Source organism: Pyricularia pennisetigena, chromosome 3 (genome assembly GCF_004337985.1).
Source record: "Pyricularia pennisetigena strain Br36 chromosome 3, whole genome shotgun sequence".
Taxonomy (NCBI): Eukaryota; Fungi; Ascomycota; class Sordariomycetes; order Magnaporthales; family Pyriculariaceae; genus Pyricularia; species Pyricularia pennisetigena.
The window spans coordinates 6,991,326-7,014,870 of record NC_043742.1 but is presented as its reverse complement, the minus strand read 5'-3'; the positions used below and the strand labels follow the sequence as shown (position 1 = coordinate 7,014,870).

General features: G+C 51.3%; 7 protein-coding genes across 7 annotated transcripts; 4 read left to right on the top strand and 3 right to left on the bottom strand.

Annotated features, from left to right (window-relative positions):
* Nucleotides 1-3: 3 nt before the first annotated feature.
* On the bottom strand, nt 4-674 carry PpBr36_03664 (uncharacterized protein; the record flags this gene model as incomplete). The annotated part of the gene is made up of 2 exons (XM_029890834.1): nt 4-534; nt 654-674. 2 exons carry the CDS (start codon nt 672-674, stop codon nt 4-6), a joined length of 552 nt encoding a protein of 183 aa, XP_029754278.1.
* A 1,188-nt stretch (nt 675-1,862) lies between these two features.
* PpBr36_03663 (uncharacterized protein) lies at nt 1,863-2,990 on the top strand (the record flags this gene model as incomplete). The annotated part of the gene is made up of 3 exons (XM_029890833.1): nt 1,863-2,055; nt 2,171-2,248; nt 2,422-2,990. 3 exons carry the CDS (start codon nt 1,863-1,865, stop codon nt 2,988-2,990), a joined length of 840 nt encoding a protein of 279 aa, XP_029754271.1.
* A 6,281-nt stretch (nt 2,991-9,271) lies between these two features.
* PpBr36_03662 (uncharacterized protein) lies at nt 9,272-11,243 on the top strand (the record flags this gene model as incomplete). Its single annotated transcript, XM_029890832.1, has 5 exons — nt 9,272-9,286; nt 9,430-9,579; nt 9,673-10,008; nt 10,076-11,134; nt 11,223-11,243. The coding sequence occupies 5 exons, from the start codon at nt 9,272-9,274 to the stop codon at nt 11,241-11,243; spliced, it is 1,581 nt and encodes a 526-aa protein (XP_029754272.1).
* Nucleotides 11,244-12,774: 1,531 nt separating this feature from the next.
* On the bottom strand, nt 12,775-14,168 carry PpBr36_03661 (uncharacterized protein; the record flags this gene model as incomplete). The annotated part of the gene is made up of 3 exons (XM_029890831.1): nt 12,775-13,245; nt 13,348-13,800; nt 14,061-14,168. 3 exons carry the CDS (start codon nt 14,166-14,168, stop codon nt 12,775-12,777), a joined length of 1,032 nt encoding a protein of 343 aa, XP_029754273.1.
* A 1,271-nt stretch (nt 14,169-15,439) lies between these two features.
* PpBr36_03660 (uncharacterized protein) lies at nt 15,440-17,119 on the top strand (the record flags this gene model as incomplete). The annotated part of the gene is made up of 4 exons (XM_029890830.1): nt 15,440-15,695; nt 16,007-16,234; nt 16,310-16,896; nt 16,970-17,119. The coding sequence occupies 4 exons, from the start codon at nt 15,440-15,442 to the stop codon at nt 17,117-17,119; spliced, it is 1,221 nt and encodes a 406-aa protein (XP_029754274.1).
* Nucleotides 17,120-17,265: 146 nt separating this feature from the next.
* Nucleotides 17,266-18,426, bottom strand: PpBr36_03659 (uncharacterized protein; the record flags this gene model as incomplete). The annotated part of the gene is made up of 1 exon (XM_029890829.1): nt 17,266-18,426. One exon carries the CDS (start codon nt 18,424-18,426, stop codon nt 17,266-17,268), a length of 1,161 nt encoding a protein of 386 aa, XP_029753428.1.
* Nucleotides 18,427-18,863: 437 nt separating this feature from the next.
* On the top strand, nt 18,864-23,386 carry PpBr36_03658 (uncharacterized protein; the record flags this gene model as incomplete). Its single annotated transcript, XM_029890828.1, has 8 exons — nt 18,864-18,985; nt 19,401-19,461; nt 19,575-19,686; nt 19,783-19,931; nt 20,047-20,953; nt 21,498-22,204; nt 22,310-22,564; nt 22,664-23,386. The coding sequence occupies 8 exons, from the start codon at nt 18,864-18,866 to the stop codon at nt 23,384-23,386; spliced, it is 3,036 nt and encodes a 1,011-aa protein (XP_029753427.1).
* Between the last annotated feature and the right edge of the window lie 159 nt (nt 23,387-23,545).

The following is a 23,545-nucleotide window of genomic DNA, read 5'->3' as shown; positions in this document are numbered from 1 at the left end:
CTCTTATAACCTGTTCATATCGGCTGCGCGGATAGCCTTGACAGCATCTTCCCACCCGGGCCTGCCGACGGCCTTGTCACCAAACCTCATTATGTTCCTCTTGTACGGATGGGCCTCGCCCTCAAACGCCTTGAGCCTCGCCAGCCTCTTGTCCCTAAGCCTATTCTTGGGCAGCATTCCGCTGACGGCCTTCCTCAGGACCTCGGAGCCGCCAAACTTGTCCATCAGGACGTCCATGGTGACCGACTTAAGCGAGCCGGGCCGCGTGTTGTGCCGGTAGTAGGTCTTGCGGTACTTCTTCATGCCCGTCGTGTACAGGGCGGCGCAGTTGGTCACGACCACGTAGTCGCCGCAGTCGGTCGAGGGGTCCCAGATTGGCTTGTGCTTGCCCATCAGGATTGTGGCGATGCGCGAGGCAAGACGGCCCAGCGATGGGGGCGTCACGGCCTCGGGCGGCGACTTGATGGTGCTGAGGGCTTGGTGAGGCGCCGAGGCGGAGATGTGATGCCATGCACGCGAGTAGGCGAGCCGGGTCTGGAGGACGTGAGAGGATTCTAGTGATTAGTCGGGTTCTTCTGGTAGCTGCGTTCTCCTTTTTCTCCTGATCTCTTCAGGCATTATTAGTGCCGTCCGTCTTGCGGCAGTGTACATACCAGGCCGACTGTTTGTGACATTTTGACGATTTCCCAGCTTCACTGGGTGTTCAAGGTGCTGGAGCCCTTTGCCTCCTCCTCCCAAGAATTTAGCTCACGGCCTCTCTGTACACCTTGGTTGAATTGAGAGGCTTGCTGCCGCTTGTTGGTGGTCGTTTTCGAGTGACCAATTAATCAATGGCACACCACTTCTATGCTTAGAGATAGATCTCTTACCTTAGCTAGTACCGTGCCAGACGCGCCCGAAAAATCTTGGAGCTTATCGCTTGATAACCTGGCCCTTGCAGAGCAGTGGCTGCATCAACCCTAACCCTTCCACTTTGCGGCAATAACTGAGAGCCTACCTTGCCCCCACCATGCGGCCCGATCATCGGTGCATGCGTTCATATCATCAAACTTTGGGACTGTCTTGATGCGCTCATGTCGGAAGAACCGGACAGACTGCAACATGTCGACTCGAACAAGACAAAAAGATATAGACGGTGGCCTTTGCTCCCAGACTCTCTATGCAAGATAACATCTTGCTCGTATTATTTTAGATGCTCTGTATCTGTGATTACTGTGTGAAAATGTAGTTACGGTAATGTTGGGTTTGCCCCTCATTGGATTTGTATAGAACCTTCGCGGCGATTAGAAATCCGCGTCATACCAGTCCTTGTAAAAGCCTGCCTACCACGAACACTCCATCCATTTTGATCACTAAATTCTTCGCTTCTCTGCTTACCGGCCCCTTTCTGGGTTTCACCCAAGATAAACAAAAGAAAAAAAACAACCACTACCACTCCGCAGAGCACATACCTAGCCATTGTCCGAGTTTCGTCTTGTCTTTCCGGTTCAAGCCGTTTTCAAGACTTTCTTCTTATAGCTGCAGATACATGCATTCTTGATCGTCACTTCAGAATCTTTCTTTTTTGCACTTTTATCTTAGCTGCGCAACAGCCCATAGTAGTGAGATATCTCCGGCCAACGATCGCAAAGGAGAATTACCGGCTTTTGGTCGGTCTTTGATTGAGAATGGGAGTGAATCATCCGTTTCAGGTATGCCTGGCTTGTACCTGTACTACATATTGCTTTCCATTCTTGGTCTAGATAGTCATTTACCACGCTCCGACTCCTTACAGCCCTGCTTCATCGCCTCCTTTGCTGTCGTTTTCCGCCAGCCACACCTCAAAGCGAGCAATCTGGCATCAAACATACATCTTTGCCTGGATGCTTGGATCCCGGCGTGGCGGTGGTCTCGAACCGAAGCTGATATTTTTTCTCTTCCGACAGACGCTCTTTGCGGTGCACATGACATGTGAAAGCTGCATCAAGGATGTTTCAGACGCTGTGCGGAAGCTGGATGGCATCACCAAAGTAGATGCAAACCTCAAAGACCAATTGGTCTCAATCGAAGGCACAGGTCCGTTCCTCTCCCTTGGAGGCACCCTAAAGCGAGCCAGCCCCTAGGCTAGCTAGCACCTCTTTAACCACTTAGCCAAGCTCGAGGTTACTAAATGGGCCACGCAATCAACCAGCCGCTCCCTCAGCCATAGTAGACGCTATCCAAGCTACTGGCAGAGACGCCATCCTGCGCGGATCTGGTTCGTCAGATAGTAAGTCGCCAGCGAATTTGTTCCTCGCCTGCCCTACAGGGCAGCCTTAATTTCATACTCCAGCCTCGAGTAAGAGAGGATAGCTGCTGCACGACCTGTCTGTTCAGCATCACTGTAGCACGTGCCGCTTTGCTTACTTTTCATGTGTGTGTTTGTGTGTGTATCATCTCAAGGCGCTGCTGTCAGCATCCTCGAGACTTATCAACATCTGAGTGTTGTTGAGACGCCCGAGGAGAGAGCCAAGCGTGAGAGGCAAGTCAGGGGCTTGGCCAGAATGGTCCAGGTCTCCCCCGAGGTGACGCTGGTGGACTTGACGGTGCGAGGTGTTTCGCCCGGATTATATCAAATTACGATCCGCGAGTACGGGAACTTGACGAAAGGCGTCGAGTCGGCGGGTCCGGTCTGGGCCGGGTCCGATCGTCCCGCCACAAACCCTAGCGCCATCGGTGACGCCAAGCCAAGGGGCTTTTTGGGGACCGTTCAGGTGGGAAAGGAGGGCCACGGGAGTGTCTTTATGGAAGCCTCTTTCCAGGTCTGGGAGGTTATAGGCCACGCCATGATTGTATCTCGGCTCGATGAGGCCTCGAGTGGCGAGAACATACTCAAGAATGACGCCGACACAGTTGCGGGAATCATTGCCAGAAGTTCTGGCGTGTGGGGAAACGACAAGACGGTATGCGCGTGCTCAGGGAAGACATTATGGGAGGAACGCAAGGACGAGATTCAAAAGGGCATGTTTTAGCGCGGAGGCCTAGAAGAAATATCGAGCATTTCTCTGATGGGACCTAGAATGAGCCTGGTTCAAACAGCCATGGCATGTACCCGCATCGAGCCCGCGTATGAGGATTGCTTAGGCGTTTGCCTCTTTCATGACTGTGCAACATCGGAATCCAGCCTACAAACGTACCAAATGAGATTATACCACGCAAACATCTAGACCATCCGAGCTTGATCGACCCTGGCTTTTGCTCAGATTCAAACGCTTGATAGACAACACCTCTGGGCGTTCGTTTCTTCTTCCGATATATGGATACAGCTGCAGGGCCCTGATACGTAGTTTGTTCAGCCTGAACTCTCCACTGGTGCCCTGTGAGGCTGCCGCTGGTTATGCTGTCGTCGCTTTTTGGTCTGGTCTTTTCCATAGCCAAGACTTTCTTAGTTGAACATTTTAAGGTAGATCTCTGCTAATCAGGCTCCCTAGTCGGTCAAGCATTAACCCAAAGGAAACATTCGGGGAAGGAAAAAGGGGGTTACATGTCTCTCTCTAAGGTCCCCCCACCAGCTGCAGACCGGAAGGCGAGCGGCAGTGACAGATGCATGTGAACCAGGGCACTTGAGACGAAAAATATATCCACTTTTTACCCTCCCGGAGGCTCAGCCACGGATACGTAAGGTACACGTACATTCGACGCAAGGGTGAAAAAAAAAGGAGCATTCTATGGGAAGCCATGTAGAGACACTTGTTGCAGGGGATTCAGAGTCAAGTTTATTGAGGTTGTCGAAATGGGTGGTGCGAGGTTAGTGATGCATCATCGTGTTTTTGTTCGAACCGAAATTACTACTTCGTACAACAGGGCCTTACACATGGGTAGATATTGGTTATTGCCCAGACTCGCCTCTTGTCGTCTCCCTTCAGACAAGGACAAAAAAAAAAAAAAAAAGGGCATTCTTCAAATGACAGCTGCCAAGTAACACAGAGAACACCCGCTACCAAGTCGCGACAAACACGAAAAGGCTGCGCTGTCGATCAGGCACAATTTTCCGGCTGTCGGCATAGGGCCATGTGGTCTATCGGACACCTTGAGGATGCTTATGGGTTGCAGCGCAAGATGCCAAACTATCAAGCGGGAGAACTATTACGCGCTACGCAGTAGACTGACTGGATTTCCACCTGGTGATACTTTGTTGTTTTCATTGGGACGAAGGCAAGGTAGGCTAAGGTAAGAGAAGAAACGAGCGAAAGGGCAGGGGGGGTTTCGTTTGGGCTGAGGTGAAAAATATGGAGAGACCTGCCAGGCCTCAAACAGGAAGGCTGCCAAGCGAGTTTCGGATTTGACCCGCCCCTTTATAACCCACTTGTCGTGACACAATATCATCCCATGATTATGATTATTGAGTGTTCCATGGCTTATTCTTCTGCAGGACGAAAAAGCAAAGATCTTTTTTTTCAGAGGAGAGTTTTGGCCTACTATTTACGGAGTCATGGGGTGGGTGGGTGTACAAGTGCTTTGTACATAAGTACGAGGCGACAAGGCCTCCGTGGGGACCAGGGGTGCTAGGCAAGGTAGCATTAATCCCGGTCTATTGTTGTAGAAAGGGGAACAGTGTAATCAACCAAAGAAAATAACCATGAGTTAGTCAGGTTTTTTGTTTTCGATCCGATCACCGATTTCACATTTGATTTACCTTTTGGCTAATCATTTATTACAATCTGGCATGGGGTTCGACTCGACTAGGTAGTGGATTTTCACTGGGTACGTAGAACAGTCAGGATGCTCTGCGATATGCTTCTTGGGGTTCGCGCCTACATATCGACATCATAAATTGGTCTGATGAGCCTGGTCAGTGATGTGTTGTATGACCCATGTGACTAACCGTAAAATCCTCTTGTAAGCGCCCAGCTGGAGAAATGGTACATTTTTATCCAATACATCCTAAAATGATTGGATTTCGAGGCATCTTTAATTGGACAAAAAGTATATTTATTGTAAGCAACAGGTTGCTCGACACTAGCTTTGTGGGCTTTCAAGGATTCTAAGCGCCTCACTCCAGAAAAAGCAACATGAACCAATATCACATACCCGATCTGGTGGAGTGCACACACAAAACCATGACCTTTTTTCATCACCCAAAAGTTAAAAATTATTGGCTTTGCTCAGCCCACGAATCAACCCAGTCGAGCTGCCGCATTCACTCCACTGTCAGTGCCACAAGTGTGACTGACAGCTATCGTGGACGAAATGTGCGACCAATTCTCCGCGATCCTGCTGTTAGTTTGCTGGCTTGGTCTTTTTTTTAAGTTCTCTGGATCTGCTGGAGGAGGGATGGGGGATTGAAAGGATTCTATCTCCCGACAGGATCTCATCCCGGCCGTAAAACTCGGCTCTTCTTATTCTGGCCAACGAGCGACAACGAGATCTACAGGCGGAGCCGTTGAAACGACTTGACGGACTAACGAACTTGTGAATGTCCGATCAACGGCTGCGACGTAAAACTCAACCAACACAAGGTGGACAAAACTGAGGATCGATGGGACTTGTGAACAAGGGGATGGGAATGTTGACGAGGTGTTGATGGGATTCTCAATCAAGGCGAGTTCGGCTATGGCAGTCTGCTGCTTGGCCAAAGCTTGGCGGGGGTATCCTCTGCAACGGCTAGTGGGCTTTGGGCTACATGAGGGGTGGAGGAAATACCACGTCAAAAGACGGAAAAAGGAAGGAGGGAAAAAGAAAAGAAAGAAAAGGGAATAAATTGAGAATATTGATACGTCAGTCCAGAGAAGGGTCCATCGATAGAGAGATATATACTAAAAATTCATTACACAGTATTTCGCCGGAACCTATAACAGAACTACTGGAATCTGGAGAGCATGTACATACTGTCCTGCACTGCAGTCTGTAGCAACCAAGGAACGAAGCAGGTGCTCAAGTGCCGTGGGCTGCAGCCAATAAGCCGGTTGGTCGGCAAGCATCCTGGAACACATGATGCTTGGGCAGACAAGGGCCTGATTCGGGAAAAACCTCTGCGGTAACCTGCCTATGGTGCATTGACATTGATGTTTTCTGGAACCTGTTTGTGGCCCTTCCTGTTAAATGGCTGCCGTCGAGAGTTTGCACGGCAAACCTCATACAATGACAATTGGGAAAGAGAGGATGAGGAAGCACACAGCATGGAGCAACACCAGGAAACAGTAAGCGAGGACACACAGACAAACAACCCAGTTCAATCAAACACGTGACTGGAGTTCATAGAGAGAAAAAAAAAAAAAAGAAAAAAGCTTCAACGTTAATAGTAAAATAGCTCTAATGAACAACGGCATGCCGAACCGATATTTAAAGTGGGCTCTCTGCTCAGACTTTGCAGCCAAGACATTGAAGGGGTAGAAGAAGAAAAAGGTAAATACAATCAAAAAATATCCCCACTACCTCGGGCTCGAAATTTAGCTAAACCAATACGGCAAGGTTCTGTACGCACCAAGCCAAGAGACGCACGGGAGGCATGCGAACGGATTCCAGAGTGCATCGGCACAGTACTGTACACGCATGGCCGCATAAGACAGGCCCTCTAACCGCCTGCCAGGCACCAAGAGACTGGCGGGTGCTGTGATGTTGCAGGGGTAGGTGCTTACCGAGTACAGTAAGTACATAAGGTATAATCAGATAGATGATGCACATACCGTGGTTAAGGTTAGATAGGTGTGTGTACCTGGCTGGGTATTACTGGCAATGTGCGTACCCGTACGGACCCGTTGATCTCACTCACCCACCTCTTCCTCTGGTGGTCACCAAGCTGAAGCTGAGTTTGAAATCCATGGCTGGCATGGAGAGTCGAGGGCTAGGGGGCAGACGGAAGGTGTCGACGAATGGGGAAATCAGTGCCAGTATAATGCTTGGCCTGGCTTGGCTTCTATTCGGAGTAGACACACGTGTCTGGTACCCCTGACAGTGGCTGGCCCTTGATTTGATGTGCCGTGAGTGAACATGCTGCCCACACCCCCCCCCCCGACCGAACAACCTCCGTACCACTTTATTGCGTAGTGACCTTGAGACGCAGAGAAAAAAATGGAGTACAGAACATTCGATTCTGTCAACCAAGCCGGACTATGTGGTTCGATTTAACCTCGGGGTTTCTTGCTGCCGTCAATCGAACCTAATCTGGACGATGGACGACCAACGTAATTACAGGATGGTGAAATCTGATTATTTACATTCCAAGTGGCTGTTACACTATGCCCCGTGGAGAGAAAGTCAAAAGCAACCGAATCAAGAGAGGAAAATTGGAACGGAACTTTTCTTTTTTTACCCTTTCTTTTCAAATTCCATTTGTACACCACGGCGAAGCGAGCCCCTGGCTCAGCGCCACGCAAATGTCTGGAAACAAAGCCGCTCTGCCCTGCGACATGCTCTAACCTGTGGTACCCAGTATTAGAACGGCTCTCGTCCCTGACTCCAGACCCTTGACCCTTGACCCTTGGCCTAGCCTCCCCTTTCACAAGGGACAAGTGCAGTGAAAAAAAAAAAAAAAAAAAAAAAAAAGCCTGCCTACCCCTGACAGCGGAAGACGTTGCACAGAGCTTCACCCAAGCAGTCCACGCGGGCAAGGTTCCTGGGGCACAGGCTTTTCTCCCGTGTTCATCGACAGGTCCCCAACCAAGTAATTCGTACTACTGCATTAGTGACAGTAACGATGCTAGTGAGCCTGGGCGGTTGGGACTGTGCTTCTTCGGTACTTACACTAGACTAACAACTCACACTAACATCCCGTCTCCCAGGTCAGCCCGTCTATGACTGTCGGCGGTGGATCGGCCCACTGTTAGCCCATTGCCCTGTAGTGTGAAGCCTATAGCGATACTGAAGACTTAGAGCCAACAACAGTATATTTACAGTAGCCTTCTATTCCCCCGTTCTGCAAGATCGAGGTCACAGTAGGGGCTAAACCGGACACAAGTCGTTTTCCATCCAGCGATCGCGCACTGTATGATGGGAAGCTATCCATCCTATCTGTCTGATCGTCAAGTGTTTGTCTGTGGCATCATTCGCTCGTCTCCCCGTAACATTTTTTTTTTTCCCTTTTTCTTTTCTGTCCCTCTTGCTTTTATTGGTGTTCCTCATCATTCTTTATCCCTTGGGTCTATCGTCTACTATGCTGGCAGAACTATCCTCTTTACATTCGTTGCATTTTCAACCCGACTCTCCGCGGTATACCGCCGTTGCGCATCCCATCATCTTGTCTGTTTAATCCAATACGACGGCATCCCCGATCGCGAGTTTTCTTTCCATTGACGTCCGATCTATACAATACGAGGACGCTACATCCAGCTCCAATATTACACATATTCCCTAGATACCGGCCTAATCCTGTCTTAATCGCAAAATCCAGCAAACAAGCACACGATCAAACGGCCTCAATTCGCTGCCCAACCTAGAGAGGAAACATAATTACAATCTCCAATCGAAAAGGTCTGGCACCTGATCTTCGAAGTAGCTACCTTGCCTACTCTAAAACCAACCTTTCTGCAGCGAGCAACAAGCAGGCAATTTTGTCACGTCACAGCCAACTGAACCAAACTTGAGCACACTCTGTATCGTGTGCACATCTGCCAACACCTTTGAGCTTCCTATTTCTATTCCTACGCCGAACATTATTTTTCATTAATTATATTCCTTTCCTTGTTTTATTCTTTGACACTTACCTGGTTTATTTCCCTTATCCCTATCCACCACATACATTAATCGGTCCGTGTGTACTGCTAGTCGGTACCACACGACAACAGCCAAGCTCTGCACGTCGCTCGCCTTTGAGGCGTCTGGGCCCGAGTTTCTTTGCTATTGCCCAACCAGCGTCGACGTTAGCCCGACAAGACTACCGCCTAGGTCGTGACGAGTCCAGCTTATAGGCGCCAAGGCTATACTAAAATTTTTGAACCACCACTGAAAAAGAGGGCCATCCACTTTACAGGTTTGGCGGGGAACAAGACTTACGACTTGAGTGGCAGACGGTACAGGGGAAGAGCAGGGTGCCAGTGAGAAGAAAAAAGCGGGGGACCCAGGTCCTGCCGTCTCGGAACTGAGCGCAGCCACATCAACTGCGACCGATCTTATTAACCCAAATCCCCCCCGCCCTGTGGTTCCACCATCGACCCTATCAAAAACCAACTGAACCGCTCGCTGCCCCCCCCCCCAAAACTTGACCTGCAACGAAATAGGTGCGACTCCCTCGCACATATACGCAGCATCTTTCTCTGGACCACAGCGGTCTGGATAGAAACAATCCTCGACCAAAAGAGAGTTAATTGATTTCGGCATGTCGCTCAAGCAGGTACGTTTGTTATCCATAATTCATGAATTTTATTCCCTATTCTTTGCATTTTCTCTCTTTTTCGCTCTATTGTTCTGTGCTTGTCGACGCCACTCCAATGAATACAAATGTGTGATTGACTGACACAACCACGCCAACGGCAGGAGATAGAAACGTGGGTAACGGCCTTAGGCCGGTACGACAACAATGAATTCGAGGATGCTCTTGGTGAATTCGACAAGATCTCGGATACGTCCAAGATTCTTTTCAATATGGGTGTGATCCATGCCACACTTGGCGAGCACGAGAAAGCCGTATGTAACTCCCTCGAGGTGCTCTGCTGCAAACCAGGGGAGAGTCTTTCCGTTGGACGGGTTACTAACAGAAATAAATCTTTCTCTGCGCAGGTCGAATGCTATCAACGAGCCATCAAACTCGATCAGTACCTTGCTGTCGCCTACTTCCAGCAGGGCGTTTCAAATTTCCTGCTTGGTGACTTCGAGGAGGCTCTCGCCAACTTCAACGACACCCTGCTGTACCTCCGAGGCAACACGATGATCGACTATGCTCAGCTTGGTCTTATGTTCAAGCTCTACTCCTGCGAGGTTCTCTTCAATCGTGGTCTCTGCTACATTTACTTGCAGCAGAAGGATGCTGGTTTGCAGGATTTGAATTACGCTGTGAAGGAGAAGGTTGTTGAGGACCACAACGTCATTGACGATGCAATTCGGGAAGAGGCCGAGGTGAGTTTGAATATTGGATCAAGTCCCGTTATTAAAGGAACCAACAGTGCTGACATTATTCTTATAGGGCTACACCGTCTTCTCCATTCCCGTCGGAGTGGTTTACAGGCCTAATGATGCAAAAGTTAGGAACTTGAAAACAAAGGATTACCTCGGAAAAGCACGATTGGTGGCCGCGTCGGACAGGTCCAACGCCTTCACCGGATTCGCCGGGTCCGAGATCAAAAACTCTGGCAAGGCCGATGTCAAGGACGACAGGCCCAGTGATAACATCTCTTATGCTGCCACGAACCTCGTCAAGCCTGGATTGCAGAGCAGAGCTCGGCAACAGTCGGAGCCACCCAACAGCAGGAACGTTTTCCCCCCCACGCCGCCGCCCGAGAATGACAAGCAGACTATGAGCCGTGGTGCTTCTGTCCGCAATGGACCGAAACCCATGCCGGCCAAACTTAACATTGACAAGGCAAGACCCAATGACCGCTACGAACGTACCACATCTCCCCAGGAGCAACGCTCGAGGGCTCCCAGCCGGGCTCCTTCTAACGCACCGTCGCGAGGCTTCTCAACGCGCGAGCCGCCACGGAGGAGACCACGATCCCAAGAGGAGGAGGAAGGATATCTGGATGACGTCTACGATAACTATGGAGGTGGTGGCGGTGGCGGCGGCGGCGGCAGCATCCGGGGCAGCCGGTCACAACGCAGGGCACCGCAACAGCGGTATATTGAGGAGGAGGACGAAGGCAGCGACTTTGATGATGGATCATTCGATGAGGGCGATTTCGAGATGGTATCCAACCGCCGTCCCGGAACAAACTCGATGTCGAGCTCATCGCGAGGGCAGTCGAGAAGACCAGACATTCGCAACATCAAGGTCAAGGTGCACTACACAGCCACAGACGACACAAGGATGATTCTGATCGGAATGGCCTGCGAGTACTCGGATTTCGTCGAAAAGATTCGCAACAAGTTCAAGATTGCATCCCGACGCAACGTTAGGATCAAGGTTCGCGACGACGAAGACGGTGGAACAATGATCACCATGGGTGATCAGGATGACCTGGACATGGCCATCATGGCCTCCAAGTCTATGGCCCGGAGGGAAAGGTCAGACAATGGAAAGATGGAGGTAAGCGTTCAATCACCGTCCCATGACTCGATGAGGCCTGAAATATTAGCTCCAAACATCCACTAACGACTTGTCTCACTATCTATAGGTTTGGATTCAGGATGCATGATAAAGCGAGCGATGGTTTTGACTTCCTAACTGCAACGCATCTCATATACCCCGGCACCCGAGTGCGTTTCTTGTCGATACGAAGTAATGATGGCTCTTACCTGGCCATTTGTCACCATGATAGTTGTCAGCCAGCTGACTTTCCGACATTTCGGGTGCACGAGGAAACCATCTCTGCATATCATGGTGCTTGGCCGGGTGAGCGTATCTTTTCATTTTATTTTTTCTTCTCGAACATGATCGGGCCGTTGTTTTGCGCCCTCCATGGATTAGCATAAACATACTTTTAGAGGGCGGGTTTCTACAGCTTCTACCCAGGCAGGCGAACTTTGGATTTTGGCTGGTTCATTTCCTTAATTTTCTAACTGCATGTTTTCTTTTTCTCGTTGGTATATCAACAAAGCAATTTTTGTCCCAAAGAGTTTTTGTCAGGTTGCACTTATTTTTATTCATTTTCAATTTTGATCAAATCTAGGTTCTGACCAGCTACGACATGAGTCTGGTTCCCCGTCCCGATCAGTTTTCTTTCTTTTTCTTTTCTTTTTTTTTTTTTTTTTTTTTTTTTTTTTCTTACGACGAGCATGGGGAGTCCAAATCTGGCCCTGGGTATAGTTAGTCTAGAATCTCTGCTTCGCAGCAGGCCGAATATTTGTGGATTGCCGTTCAACATGATCGACCGAAACAACGCGTCCATCTCTGATGTCCAAGTGCCAAGTAAATGGAACAACGATCAAGGCGACCTCAAAAGACATGGGATGTTTCTTTCGACTCCTCGACTCTCTGCACACAATGGCGGGCTATCAAGGACTAGCTGGCTGGTTCCTTGGACGGACGGTCGAATGTTGATTCAACTTGCAACGAGTAAATGAGTGTCAGAATCTGATTGGGAGCTTCGGCCGTGACCGTCGGGCGCACGTCATATCATGCCTAGTCAGTGTTTCATAAATAGGAGTGTGGTCGAGCATGTTGAAAGGGGAGAAGAAGGGACATAAACCTTGCTTATGTTCTGCCTTGGCTCCTATGCGTGAGAATGGACCAAAAATGGGGGAAATAAGAGGCTTAAGAAAAAAAAATCGAAGGCGAAGGATTCGAAAATCAGAACATGAAACGATTCTTTTCAAAGTTCGGTGATAGCTGCTGGATGAACGCGGGGAAAACAAGTAGGGAGTAGGTATGTAAGGGAGTGCACGTGCACCAAGGACTTCGCTCGAATCGAAAAATAGTAAAGAGGAGACGAGGTTCATGCATCTGTCAGATACATGTTTTGTGTCTTGGCCTGATCTTCAGTCTAAAAAGGGTCTGAAAGTTGAGGAGACAAACTCGAGAGACAACGGATGAAATCGAACAGAAGGAAAAANNGAAAAAAAAAAAAAAAAAAAAAAAAAAAAAACAAGAATGAAAACAATAAAAGTAAAAATAGTTAAACAATTCACTAATTTACAGTTTTACATCATCCGCACTGAGGCTGACAAGATCCCTTCCCTCCCCCGTCTTCTTTACCCTATCCCGCTTGTTTTTTTTTTCTTTTCTTTTCAAATCTGCAACCTCCTCATCTCTGGCAGCGTCCAATACTTTCGCATATTCTCGGCCTTGAGCGTCTCAACTTCGGCGTCGAGGTGAAGCCACAAGACGTCGTTCCAGTCGTCCATCTTGGTCTTTAACGTGGCCATGTCAAAGTCGAGCTGGCCGCGGCGGCATTCCGTCAGGTAGTCCTCGAACCGGTCCATACCCTCGTGGATCAGGCGGTGCTGGCGGATGAGCTCCGACTGCTTGCGGTTGGGCTTGCCACCACCGCCCTTTTTGCCGTCTTGGTTGCGGAACTCGTCCATGCGGACGGCGAGCTGCGGGTACAGCAGCTCCTCCTCGATGTTGTGATGCATGGTGAGCTGGCGCACAAAGGCGAGCCCGGTGTCGATGAACTGCCGCAGCGTCATGTTTGCCGGGCGGCGGTTGTTGCCTGCGGCTGTGTACATCATGTTCCATGTTTGTTTGAAATGGTTGTGCTTTTTTTTTCCATGGTCAGAATATGCATCGCACTGGTGTCCTGAAAGTGTGTGTATGCGGCTCTGTTGTCGTCGTTTTTTTTCTCCCATGGTAAAACTCACAAAGTATGTCATCATATCCGCGAGGCGATTGTACTCCCTGTACTCTGCTGCAGATAACGGAGGTAGCTTGGGCTCCTGTTCAGGGGCACTCGGTGCTGCCGCCATCTTCTCACCCGCCGCTGCGCATGATGCCTCGGCCCCTGAAGTATCCACCTGTGAGGCCTCGGATGCAACTGCTCCTGGTGCAGCAGCTTCAGGCACTGGCTGCGAAGACATGCTATGGATGTTGGCAGTGAAATGAAGGGAATTGAAGGCTAGACTTTGATCGGGCCCACGGCGAGCGGCCTTATTCCTCGCCGACTCTTGCTGACAATCATTAAAGTATCGGCACGGATCCGAGATGGTCGGCTGCAGTGATGAGAGCCGCCTGACCAGTATAGAGCGGGGCCGGGGCCGGATAGGGCGGATCGATGAAAACCCTGCAGGAGAATACAAGAATCGTCGACTCATGCCCTAACCTTGCAAAGCGCGCTGACTACGAAAGAATAGAAACAGAAAAAAAAGAGAAGTAACAAAAGAACAAGATAAAAGCGGCAAGCTGACGACTACAATATTTAATATAGAGCCGGCCGCCGAGATCTACTGTACAAGCCTGATAACAAGTCCAGATGCAATGTTTTTTTAAACAAAATTCACTGGTCCAAAACCAAAATCGGCAGCCGAAAGGTCTGCCAAGAGATATGTCAAGCATTAGCAATCAACAGTTAACTGACAGAAAAGCCCCTGGTCGGCGCCGGTTGCGCCTGGCTGGACCCGCCTTGCCGCGCGCTCGTCAGGATTGGGTTTAGCCTCTGCAACGAACGGGCAATGCAAGGCAGCATCTGGGATTTTCCGCGCACGCCGCATTTACAACAGCAGGAATCGCACGAGAACTAGAATTACTCCGGTTCAACCATGGAAATTGGCATATATCCAAGGTGATCCCTATTTGCAGTTTCCCTTTTGAGTTTAATTCTTGATAAGACCAAAAATTAATCACGAGGATGACTCTCAACGATATGTCAAGTGCATTGACGCTGTTGTTAAAAAAATATAACTCGGACTGAAATCTATCAAAACCGCAAACAGTTTCTCGATGAGAAAGGACTTGCCCCCACATGCGCCACACCTCTCAGAGCACCTACATATATTAAAAACTTGCAACCTATTGTTTTGTCCTTTAAAAATTCACCATTGTGAACTACAAGATCGCTCTCCTTTCAGCGACTATGCTTGCGCTCAGCGTTAGCGCCGCGCTTAGCATCTATGCTTCTGGGCCGAGGCAGAAGTATATGGTTACCCTTACCCACCACAATCTTCCGGGAGAACTTGCCTCAAAAGAATTTTATGACACAAACGATCGGATGTATTTGGACTACGCAAAGGCAGGGCTTTCAGGAAGGGTGTCATTTGTAGTCCAAGATGACAAGATCCAGGGTATTCAACCAAAATCGGGGAATGAGTTCCACCTCGACCTTTATGGCGTCAGAGTTTATAGCAGTTTTAATTCCAAGCTGCTGAATGCTAGGAAGGGTGCCAGTTATACGGGCTAACTGACAGGTTAAGGCGTTGGGATTAAGCTTACAGTATGTAAACGCAAAGCCAAAACAAAAAACAACTGTTGTTTTATGGAATATTTTTCTCTGATAATCTTCTCAAATGCCAATTTTTTCTTCTTCTTTCATTTGCTCCTTTGTTCAATGCATTATTCATATTTGCTAGAGTTGGTGCATACCGTGTAGTATGAATTGTGTTCATCCGCTTTTGGTGGGGCAGTCCACGAAATGCCATGACTGCGGACGCCGACTGCTGATTCTGCCGGTCCCACGCAGGAATGTTACGACCAACTGCCAAGTCGGGAAGCCCAAGGTCCTGATCGTTCATGCCCAGGAACCGGAGGCCGCAGGTCATTACTTTGAGGCGATGTGCAAAAACGCCTAGCTCGCTGACAACCTCAGCTGACTGGCCTAAACTTTTAACACACGGCTTATTCAACAGTAGTTCTACGCTAGTCTAGTTGCTGAGACATCAGTCCAATTGGACGGTTTCCTTCGCCGTCACTGCGGACCACTGTAACTTCGACTTCTGCAGTCACGGGGAGGTTTGCGGAACGATGGCCATTTTGAACTTCACCCTGAGCGAGGATGGCGTCGTTGCGCTGCAGAACGCCTTGAGCTGTCTCTTGAAGTTCTGTGACGACGTCTCTCTCGATGCCACCAAGGATAAGTTTATCCTGACGGGGCTCAACGCAACCAAGTCGGCCCACATATCCTTCATCTTCAACCTGAACCGCTTCTTTTCGCGATATTCATTCGAGGGCAGCGCTCAGTACAGGGACCGCTTCTACTGCATTCTATACATTAGGGCAAGTTCAGCTGCTCACTGAATGCTGCGCCAGCTCCATACGAGTTTTACTTGCCACCGATTGCATGGCCAAGTGACTGATATCTTGCGACGTGTCTACCTAGGCCTTGCTGTCGGTATTTCGAGTCCGTGTTGGTGGTGATCCAGGCCGAGATAGGGAAAGGGAAACAACCATTGAGAGATGTGACGTCGCCATAAACGACGGACCAGGCACCAAGAGCCGCTTTGTTGCTCAAATCATATGCAGAAATGGTCAGTAGCTGTTCAAACACCAACGGCATCATGTAGTATTCTTTCTCACATTCGAGTCTCGTAGGAATCACGGCAACCCACAGTCTACCGTTTGAGGCAAAGGCTCCTACAAGGGTCAAGTTTGACCCTGCTGAAGCCGTCAACCACTGGACCATCGCGTCACGCACATTACGTCAACTAATGGACCACTTTGGTCCTGGCATCGACTTGCTTGACATCCATACCGAGGGCGAGGGTGTCGTCAACTTTGCATGCTACACTGAGAAAGATTACAGACTCTCAAACGATGCCGGTGGGTATTTATTTCCCTAGCCGCCGCCCCCGAAACATTGCCATCAAGTCTAACATTCCATACCTGCACGCACAGCTATTCTTAAAAAGCCATTACACACCTCTATTGCAGTTGAGATGGATGAGTTTGACGACATCGAGGTTGAGGAGAAACTGCACACTATCATTCCAGTAAAGGACTTCAGGGCTATTCTGCAACATGCCACCACCACAGCGGGAGATCTTTCCGCTAGATATTCCAACCCCGGCCGTCCAATGAAACTCTACTACACCACTGATGGCATACTCTGCGAGTTTATTCTCATGACGGTTGGAGAGAGAACTCCTGCCGACCCCAAGACTCGCAAGGGCCGAGTCACAAAAACACCCAAGCCTGGTCTCGACGCGACATCTGGCCGGGCCGCCTCAAACTCGAGAGTACCTACACAACAAGTGCAAGAACGCTCGCAAGCTCGGGAGCCCAATGTCATGATGCCTCCACCCCCAACTCGGCCGTCACAATTTGAGATGCGACCACCGCCGGTACCGCCCCCCATATCAACAATGCGATCAGAGTCTATGTTTGTTGCCCAAGACGATGATCCAATGTGGGAGCCTGTCAATGAGGAGGATGAAAACGGAGAAGAAAATGGTGCCCTGGGTTGGGATGCAAGCAACGCGCCTGTAAGTAGTCGACGCGGCAAAACCTCAAGAAAAAGTTTCCGGGACATGGCTAACTTAGTCATTGCCTACACAGAACCCGCCTACCCTACGGATTAGCGACCGGCCTAATCTCAGTGCTCCGTCCGAACCCCGCCGAGAGGACTCCTACGACACTGGTCTGCCCTCCGAGATTGAGCCAACCCAGCTGCTCTCGGACGTGCGGCGGTTCGGCCTCTTCTCCTGAGGGTATATTGTGACTCCTGCTCCGCATCCATGGAAACCTCGTCCCGGTTAGAGATCAAGAGCTCTTAAGATTTTGAGCTGCTGTTGTTATCCGAAAAGTCAGATTTTGCCACCCTAATGTATTGCGGATCCTTTCCGGAACCCGATTTAGCTAGCATGTTTTCCAATCATAACCCAACTGGTGGCGCAACCAGCACCAATAGCTGTAATAGAGGAACCAGGGGGAATATGTTTGGCGGAGGCGATGACAGTCCACCCAGTTTTCCCTTGTGAATTGTCACCTTGAACTTGAGGACCAGGACCACAGTTTCCATGTTCACCCCAACCCCAGGCAGCGACAGTTTCGCGTGCCTCGTCTATGGCGACGACATGCTCACTGCCGACCGCAATCTGTGACATTCTGGGCAGCCCCGATGGCGCCAGTTGTCCGTGGTCATTCCTACCCCAGCTGAGGATGCTCCGGTCGGCTTGCAAGACGTAGATGTTACCCCAGCTAGCTTGCAGGTCTCGCCAACCCGGCACCGAAGTTGGTGCAGAAGATTGCACGCTCCATTTGTCCAGACCTATCACGGCGATATCTCCACTGCCAGGCTCCCCGACGAGGCAGGTGAACTCCTTGCCGCAAGCAGCCTTAACCACCTTGAAGGGAACGCCCTCGATTTTGCGGGGCTCGGTGACGACGCCTGCCGGCGCGCCCAGCTGCCCTTTTCGCCCATTACCCCAGCCGTAGGCGTCCCCGTTGCTCAGCACGGCGACGACGTGGCCCATGCAGGCCGACAGGCCGACGACCTCGGTCCCTGGCGGTGGGAAGTTTGCAATCGGCTGGGCGAACGGGAGACGGATGATGAGAGGGCCCTGTCCGAGCTCGCCCTTGCTGCCGCACCCGAAGCTGTACACGCGCCTGTTCCCCCGGCCTTGCTCGTCGGGTCCCGTGATCACTGACGCCTCCCAGGTGGCGGCGACCAGTCGGTCCGGAACTTGGGATATTTGCTCGGCGGGCAGGTGGATCTTGTGGAAGACGGGCGGTCGTGATTGGCCTGCCTCGGCTGCGTCTCCTGCCGCTGCTGCTGACTTGAGTCCGCATGCTCCGGAGGCCGGATCGCCGGTGCTGTATATTTCGCCATTCTCGGCCAAGAGCAGGGTGTGATTCCCGCCGGCCGCGACCTTGACGATTGGCGACGGTGGGTGAGCCGAGAGCTCGCCTGCTGCCGAGGAGAAGAGTGCCGGCTTGGGTACTGAGATGTCTTCTTTGTGGCCTATGCCCAGTTGACCTGAGCCGTTTGATCCAAGGGCGAATACAAAGTCCATCTTGAGAGGCTTGGAGAGTGATGGTGATATTAGTTTTTTTTTTCCTTTTTTTATATTATTATTATTATTATTATTATTATTATTTTTACCTCCCCCTCCAAAGGTTAGATGTTTGCCCTTCAGGAGCCAGGGGGTGTTTTTAGTCGCTCATGAAAGGCAAAGATATTCAAACCAAACAGCCCCACCGAAATTCCACAGCTCGAATGTGGGTCAGGTCAATTACTTTAAATCCCCACCTCTGTTTTTTTTCTGCAACGGAATTTTTCAACTTCTGCTCACGACAAACTCTTTCTTTGTCTTTTGTTTTTCTCCTCGCAAATTCCAAACCTGCCCCCCCTGGACTTGAACTCCAGGACCGCAGCTACCGATCTTGCTATATCGAAACTAAGAGTCTTGCATAATCCTCGGGAATCTTAGTTCCAGGCACTGGTGTGATAATGGCGGCGTCGACCCAGTCTCCCAACGGGCTTCCATCCATGGACAGCTTCGTTGTCGGAATCATCGGCATGGGCGACATGGGCAAGATGTATGCCCGGAGGCTCAGTGCTGCCGGATGGAGGTAGGATATGGCGCTGGCTTTCTTTTTGTCTTGTGGCACGTTTTGTTCTATCTGCTACTCGGCACTGGACAACGACGACCTTATGGTGAGTTTCTTTTCTCCTTGGACACAGTCCCCTTCGATGATGACTTGAGTGCATTTGGCTAGAGTATCGTCCTAGACTAACCGGATCAGCCGTTATGGCCCCGGTACGGTTGAAGACTTTCCATGATGAATATTCTCAGCTACCTTACTATTTCTTGTCTGAGCAACACTTCACAACCTTCACTTTTTTTGTCCGGCACACGCACCCGAATGATTGCTAACAATCGGTGAAGATATAGGGATTTATGCTCTTGGCTCTAGTGACTTCTCGAGCTTAGATGCTCTATCTTGCTCTTACTAACCACGTAAAATTTTTGTCATGGTTGATCAGGATCCTGGCATGTGATCAGGAAGAAAAGTTTGAAGCTCTACGGGAGGAGTTCTCTGGACACGTATGGTTTGCCCGTGCCTCTGTGTTCTCGTTCGCGCATGTCTTTTGGTGATCTTGAGTTGTCCATTTTGAGAATAGGTGCTGAGAGGTGCCTTTCGACCTTTTTTACACTAGAATAATATAACAATTCATCGCAACGGCCACCTGGTATCTCGAGCTAGCGACTACGTCATCTACAGTGTTGAGGCGGCATCCATCGGCCGCGTTGTAGCCCAGTATGGACCATGTATGTGTGAAGGCCCCTCCGACGTTGACGCCCTGGGATGCCGAGCTTGCTCGTAAAGGAGTATGCAGTCGCTTATCAGGGAACGACATGTTGCAGCTACCAAGCAGAGTGCCATCGTCGGCGGCCAGACGTCCTGCAAGGATCCTGAGATCAAAGCTTTCGAGCAGCACCTCCCGAGCGACGTGGACATAGTGTCATGCCACTCTCTACACGGGCCAAATGTAGACCCCAAAGGACAGCCTCTGGTACGTTTTCGTCGTGATGGAGGCACGTCGTGTAACTGGCCTTGATTTACACGGATGGGCTGACTGACCTGTGAGGGAGGGAGCACACACGACACACATGCGCACACACATCTAGGTCCTGATACCACACCGCACCAATAACCCCTCCTCGCTAGCAACAGTCGAAGCCATCCTCAAGTGCTTCAACTCCAAAAAGGTGATACTCACAGCGCGCGAGCACGACCGCATCACGGCCGACACGCAGGCCGTGACGCACGCCGCCTTCCTCTCGATGGGCAAGGCGTGGCACGCGTCCGAAGAGTTCCCGTGGGAAGGGGCGCGGTACGTGGGCGGGATCGAGAACGCAAAGATCAACCTGATGCTGCGCATCTACGCGCAAAAGTGGCACGTGTACGCCGGGCTCGCCATACTCAACCCCGAGGCGCGCAAGCAGATCGACCAGTACGCGCGCTCGACCACGGAGCTGTACAAGCTCATGCTCGAGGGCCGGGCCGAGGAGCTGCGGCGGCGGGTGCTGGCGGCGCGGGATCGCGTCTTTGGCCCCGAGGGTGCGCCCAAGTGGGAGGAGCGGCCGCTGCTGAAGGACGGGCTGCTGGACCGCTTCAGCCTGAAGCCGGAAGGCGGCGGCGGCGGCGAGCGCCAGCAGATCCTGCCCAACAACCACCTCAGCCTGCTGGCCATGGTGGACTGCTGGAGCGCGCTGGGCATCGTGCCGTTCGATCACATGATCTGCTCGACGCCGCTGTTCCGGCTGTGGCTGGGCGTCACGGAGCACCTCTTTCGCAGCCCTGCGCGGCTGGACGAGGCGTTACGCATCGCCATCGAGGACAACACGTTCCGGTCGGACGACCTCGAATTCACCTTTGCCGCGAGGGGTTGGGCAGAGTGCGTGAGCCTGGGTCACTTTGACACGTGGCGTGAGAGGTTCATCGTCACGCAGCGCTTCTTTGAGCCGCGGTTCGCCGACGCCATCAAGGTCGGGAACGAGATGGTCAAGGCGGTGCTCGAGTCCTCCAAGGATAGTTAGTGGGGAGCACTGCCATCTTTTGGTAGAACGTGTCTACTTTTAGTTTTTGTAGTCAAGGCAATTTTTTTTTTCTTTTCTTTTTTTCTTTGTTTTATTCAACTACAACTGTTTGTTCTATTGTGTCTGTAAATGTCAGCGGCACATCCAAACAGAAGCAAACATCTGCCGTGTAGCTCACTTTTTCAGGCACCTCAGGGTGGGGCGCAGCGGACCCTCACCGCTGGGCGAGCCAACTGTTACAGGGGTGCAATGCGCCCCAAGCCAGATGGCGAGCTCCACTGGGATTTTCTGAATTGGTTGGCGAATCGAAACCACCTTCAAAATGTAAGCATGCATCAAAGTCGCTCTCCAGACAAGAAAGTAACCCCTCCCCCAAAAAATTGACTGAAACAAAAAAAGTTTGATCCGACGCATCTGAAAAGAAGGGTCTCCAAACACGATGCTCGGATGGCCAAGGCCAGCATGGAGAGCGTGCGGCGGCTGCGGTCGGGCAACGACGACCCGCCTTGTTCGGAAATTTAGCCACCACGCAGCGGCAGCAACATCATCAACAGCAGGACCGGCAGCAACGGGGCGGCAGCAAAGCAGCGCAACAAAGCTCGCAGAGAGGCCGGCGCGGACACGTTTCGCCCCATCCCCAACCGGGTTCCTGCACCTTGGCTCCCTCCGCACCGCCCTGTTCAACTACCTGCTCGCCAAGGCCACGGGCGGACAGTTCCTGCTCCGGCTCGAGGACACGGACCGGACGCGGATCGTGCCAGGTGCCGAGGCTCGCCTCTACCAGGACCTTAGGTGGGCAGGTCTGTTCTGGGACGAAGGGCCCGACGTGGGCGGGCCGAGAGGGCCGTACCGGCAGTCGGAGCGCCTCGAGCACTATGCCAAATACGCGCGGCAGCTGCTCGACTCCGGCCGGGCCTACCGCTGCTTCTGCACCAAGGAGGAGCTCGCGGCCTCGCAGCTCGCGTCCCAGGCCGACAGCGCCGCCGCCGGCCGCTACCCGGGGACCTGCCTCGCCGTGTCTGCGGACGAGTCCGAGGAGAGGGCCGCAAGGGGAGACCCGCACGTGATCAGGTTCAGGAGCAACACCACGCCATTCGCCGTGCCCGATCTCGTGTACCGTCGCTTCAGAAAGAAGCACATGGAGGACGACTTTATCATCATGAAGAGCGACGGCTTCCCGACGTACCATTTCGCCAATGTCGTCGATGACCACCTTATGGACGTTACCCACGTCATCAGGGGAGCCGTAAGTTTATTTTCTCCTGCACCTCTGTTGAGATACTCAACAAAAAGATGAGCACACGGAGAACTGCACGCAATGCTAACATCAAGGCCACTCTCTTCGTGGCAGGAATGGCTGATATCGACGCCTATGCACTGTGACCTCTACGACGCCCTGGGCTGGAAGGAACCGATATTCGCCCATGTCGGTTTGCTGGTCAACAAAGACCGACAGAAACTAAGCAAGCGCAACTCGGACATCCAGATATCATCATACCAAGAACAAAACATACTCCCCGAGGCCCTCGTCGACTTTGTGGCCCATCTCGGCTGGCGGGCCCCGTCGAAGAAGGGGGCGCTGACTCTTTCAGATCTCGTCCAGCACGTACGTTGTTGTTGCACCGGAAACAAAGAAAGAAGAGAAAAGGTTGAGCTGGTGAACCGAAAACATGCCAATACTGACCCTTGAGAGCAACCAATGCAGTTCGATTTGAAATTCACCAAGGGCGACATCGTCACAGACCTCGACAAGATACAATATCACCAGGTTCAACATCTTGTTCGACAGCTAGAAAACGAAAACACGGCAGCAGGGCATGATTCCATAGGCGCCATCGTTGATACAGTCTCCGGCATGTTCAGTGGCTTTGAGAAGCCTACGGACGGCCTACACGCGGCGCTAAAAGGCGAACACGATAGTGCCGACAGACGAGAGTACATCCGCGCAGTGCTTCGCCTCTTGAGCAACAAGGCTTGGCCGCTTGAAAAGGTTGTCGAGGGCAACATGCATCTCTTCTGGCGTCCGACTAGCCAACAACTGCGTGATAACTTGGACCAGCTCCGGAAGTCACTGGGCTCCATCACGATCAACAACGCGGATGGCGACGTTCATGGTGCCCTGGCGCTCATCCAAGACGCCCTCAAAGGTATCAGCGAGGACAAGTGGGACGCTGAAACCCTCAAAGACTCGATGACATCGATACACTCGGCCATAAGTTGTCGGGATGTCCAAGGAAACGAGATACCCCATGCCAACTACAAGCTCTGGAGGTGGTTCCTGCTCGGATCAAATCCAGGCCCAGCCGTACACTCAATTTTGGAGTTGTTCGGCCGAGATGAGACTTTGGACCGTCTAGAGGAGGCTATGGATGTGCTTAGGCGCTCGCAGGAAGATCCCGTCAAGGATGCCGCAGCAGCCTCAGCGTAGGGTCAAGTAGACTGGGGATTCAGCACACCACATGTACCAATATTCTGAAGAGTGAGGGGATGTAATGTAAATGTAATAACAGCATAAAAAGGAACCCGTCTTGATACCCCTCAACGCCAAACTCCAAATCGATCTGAGAGAGAGAGACAGAAAAAAGAC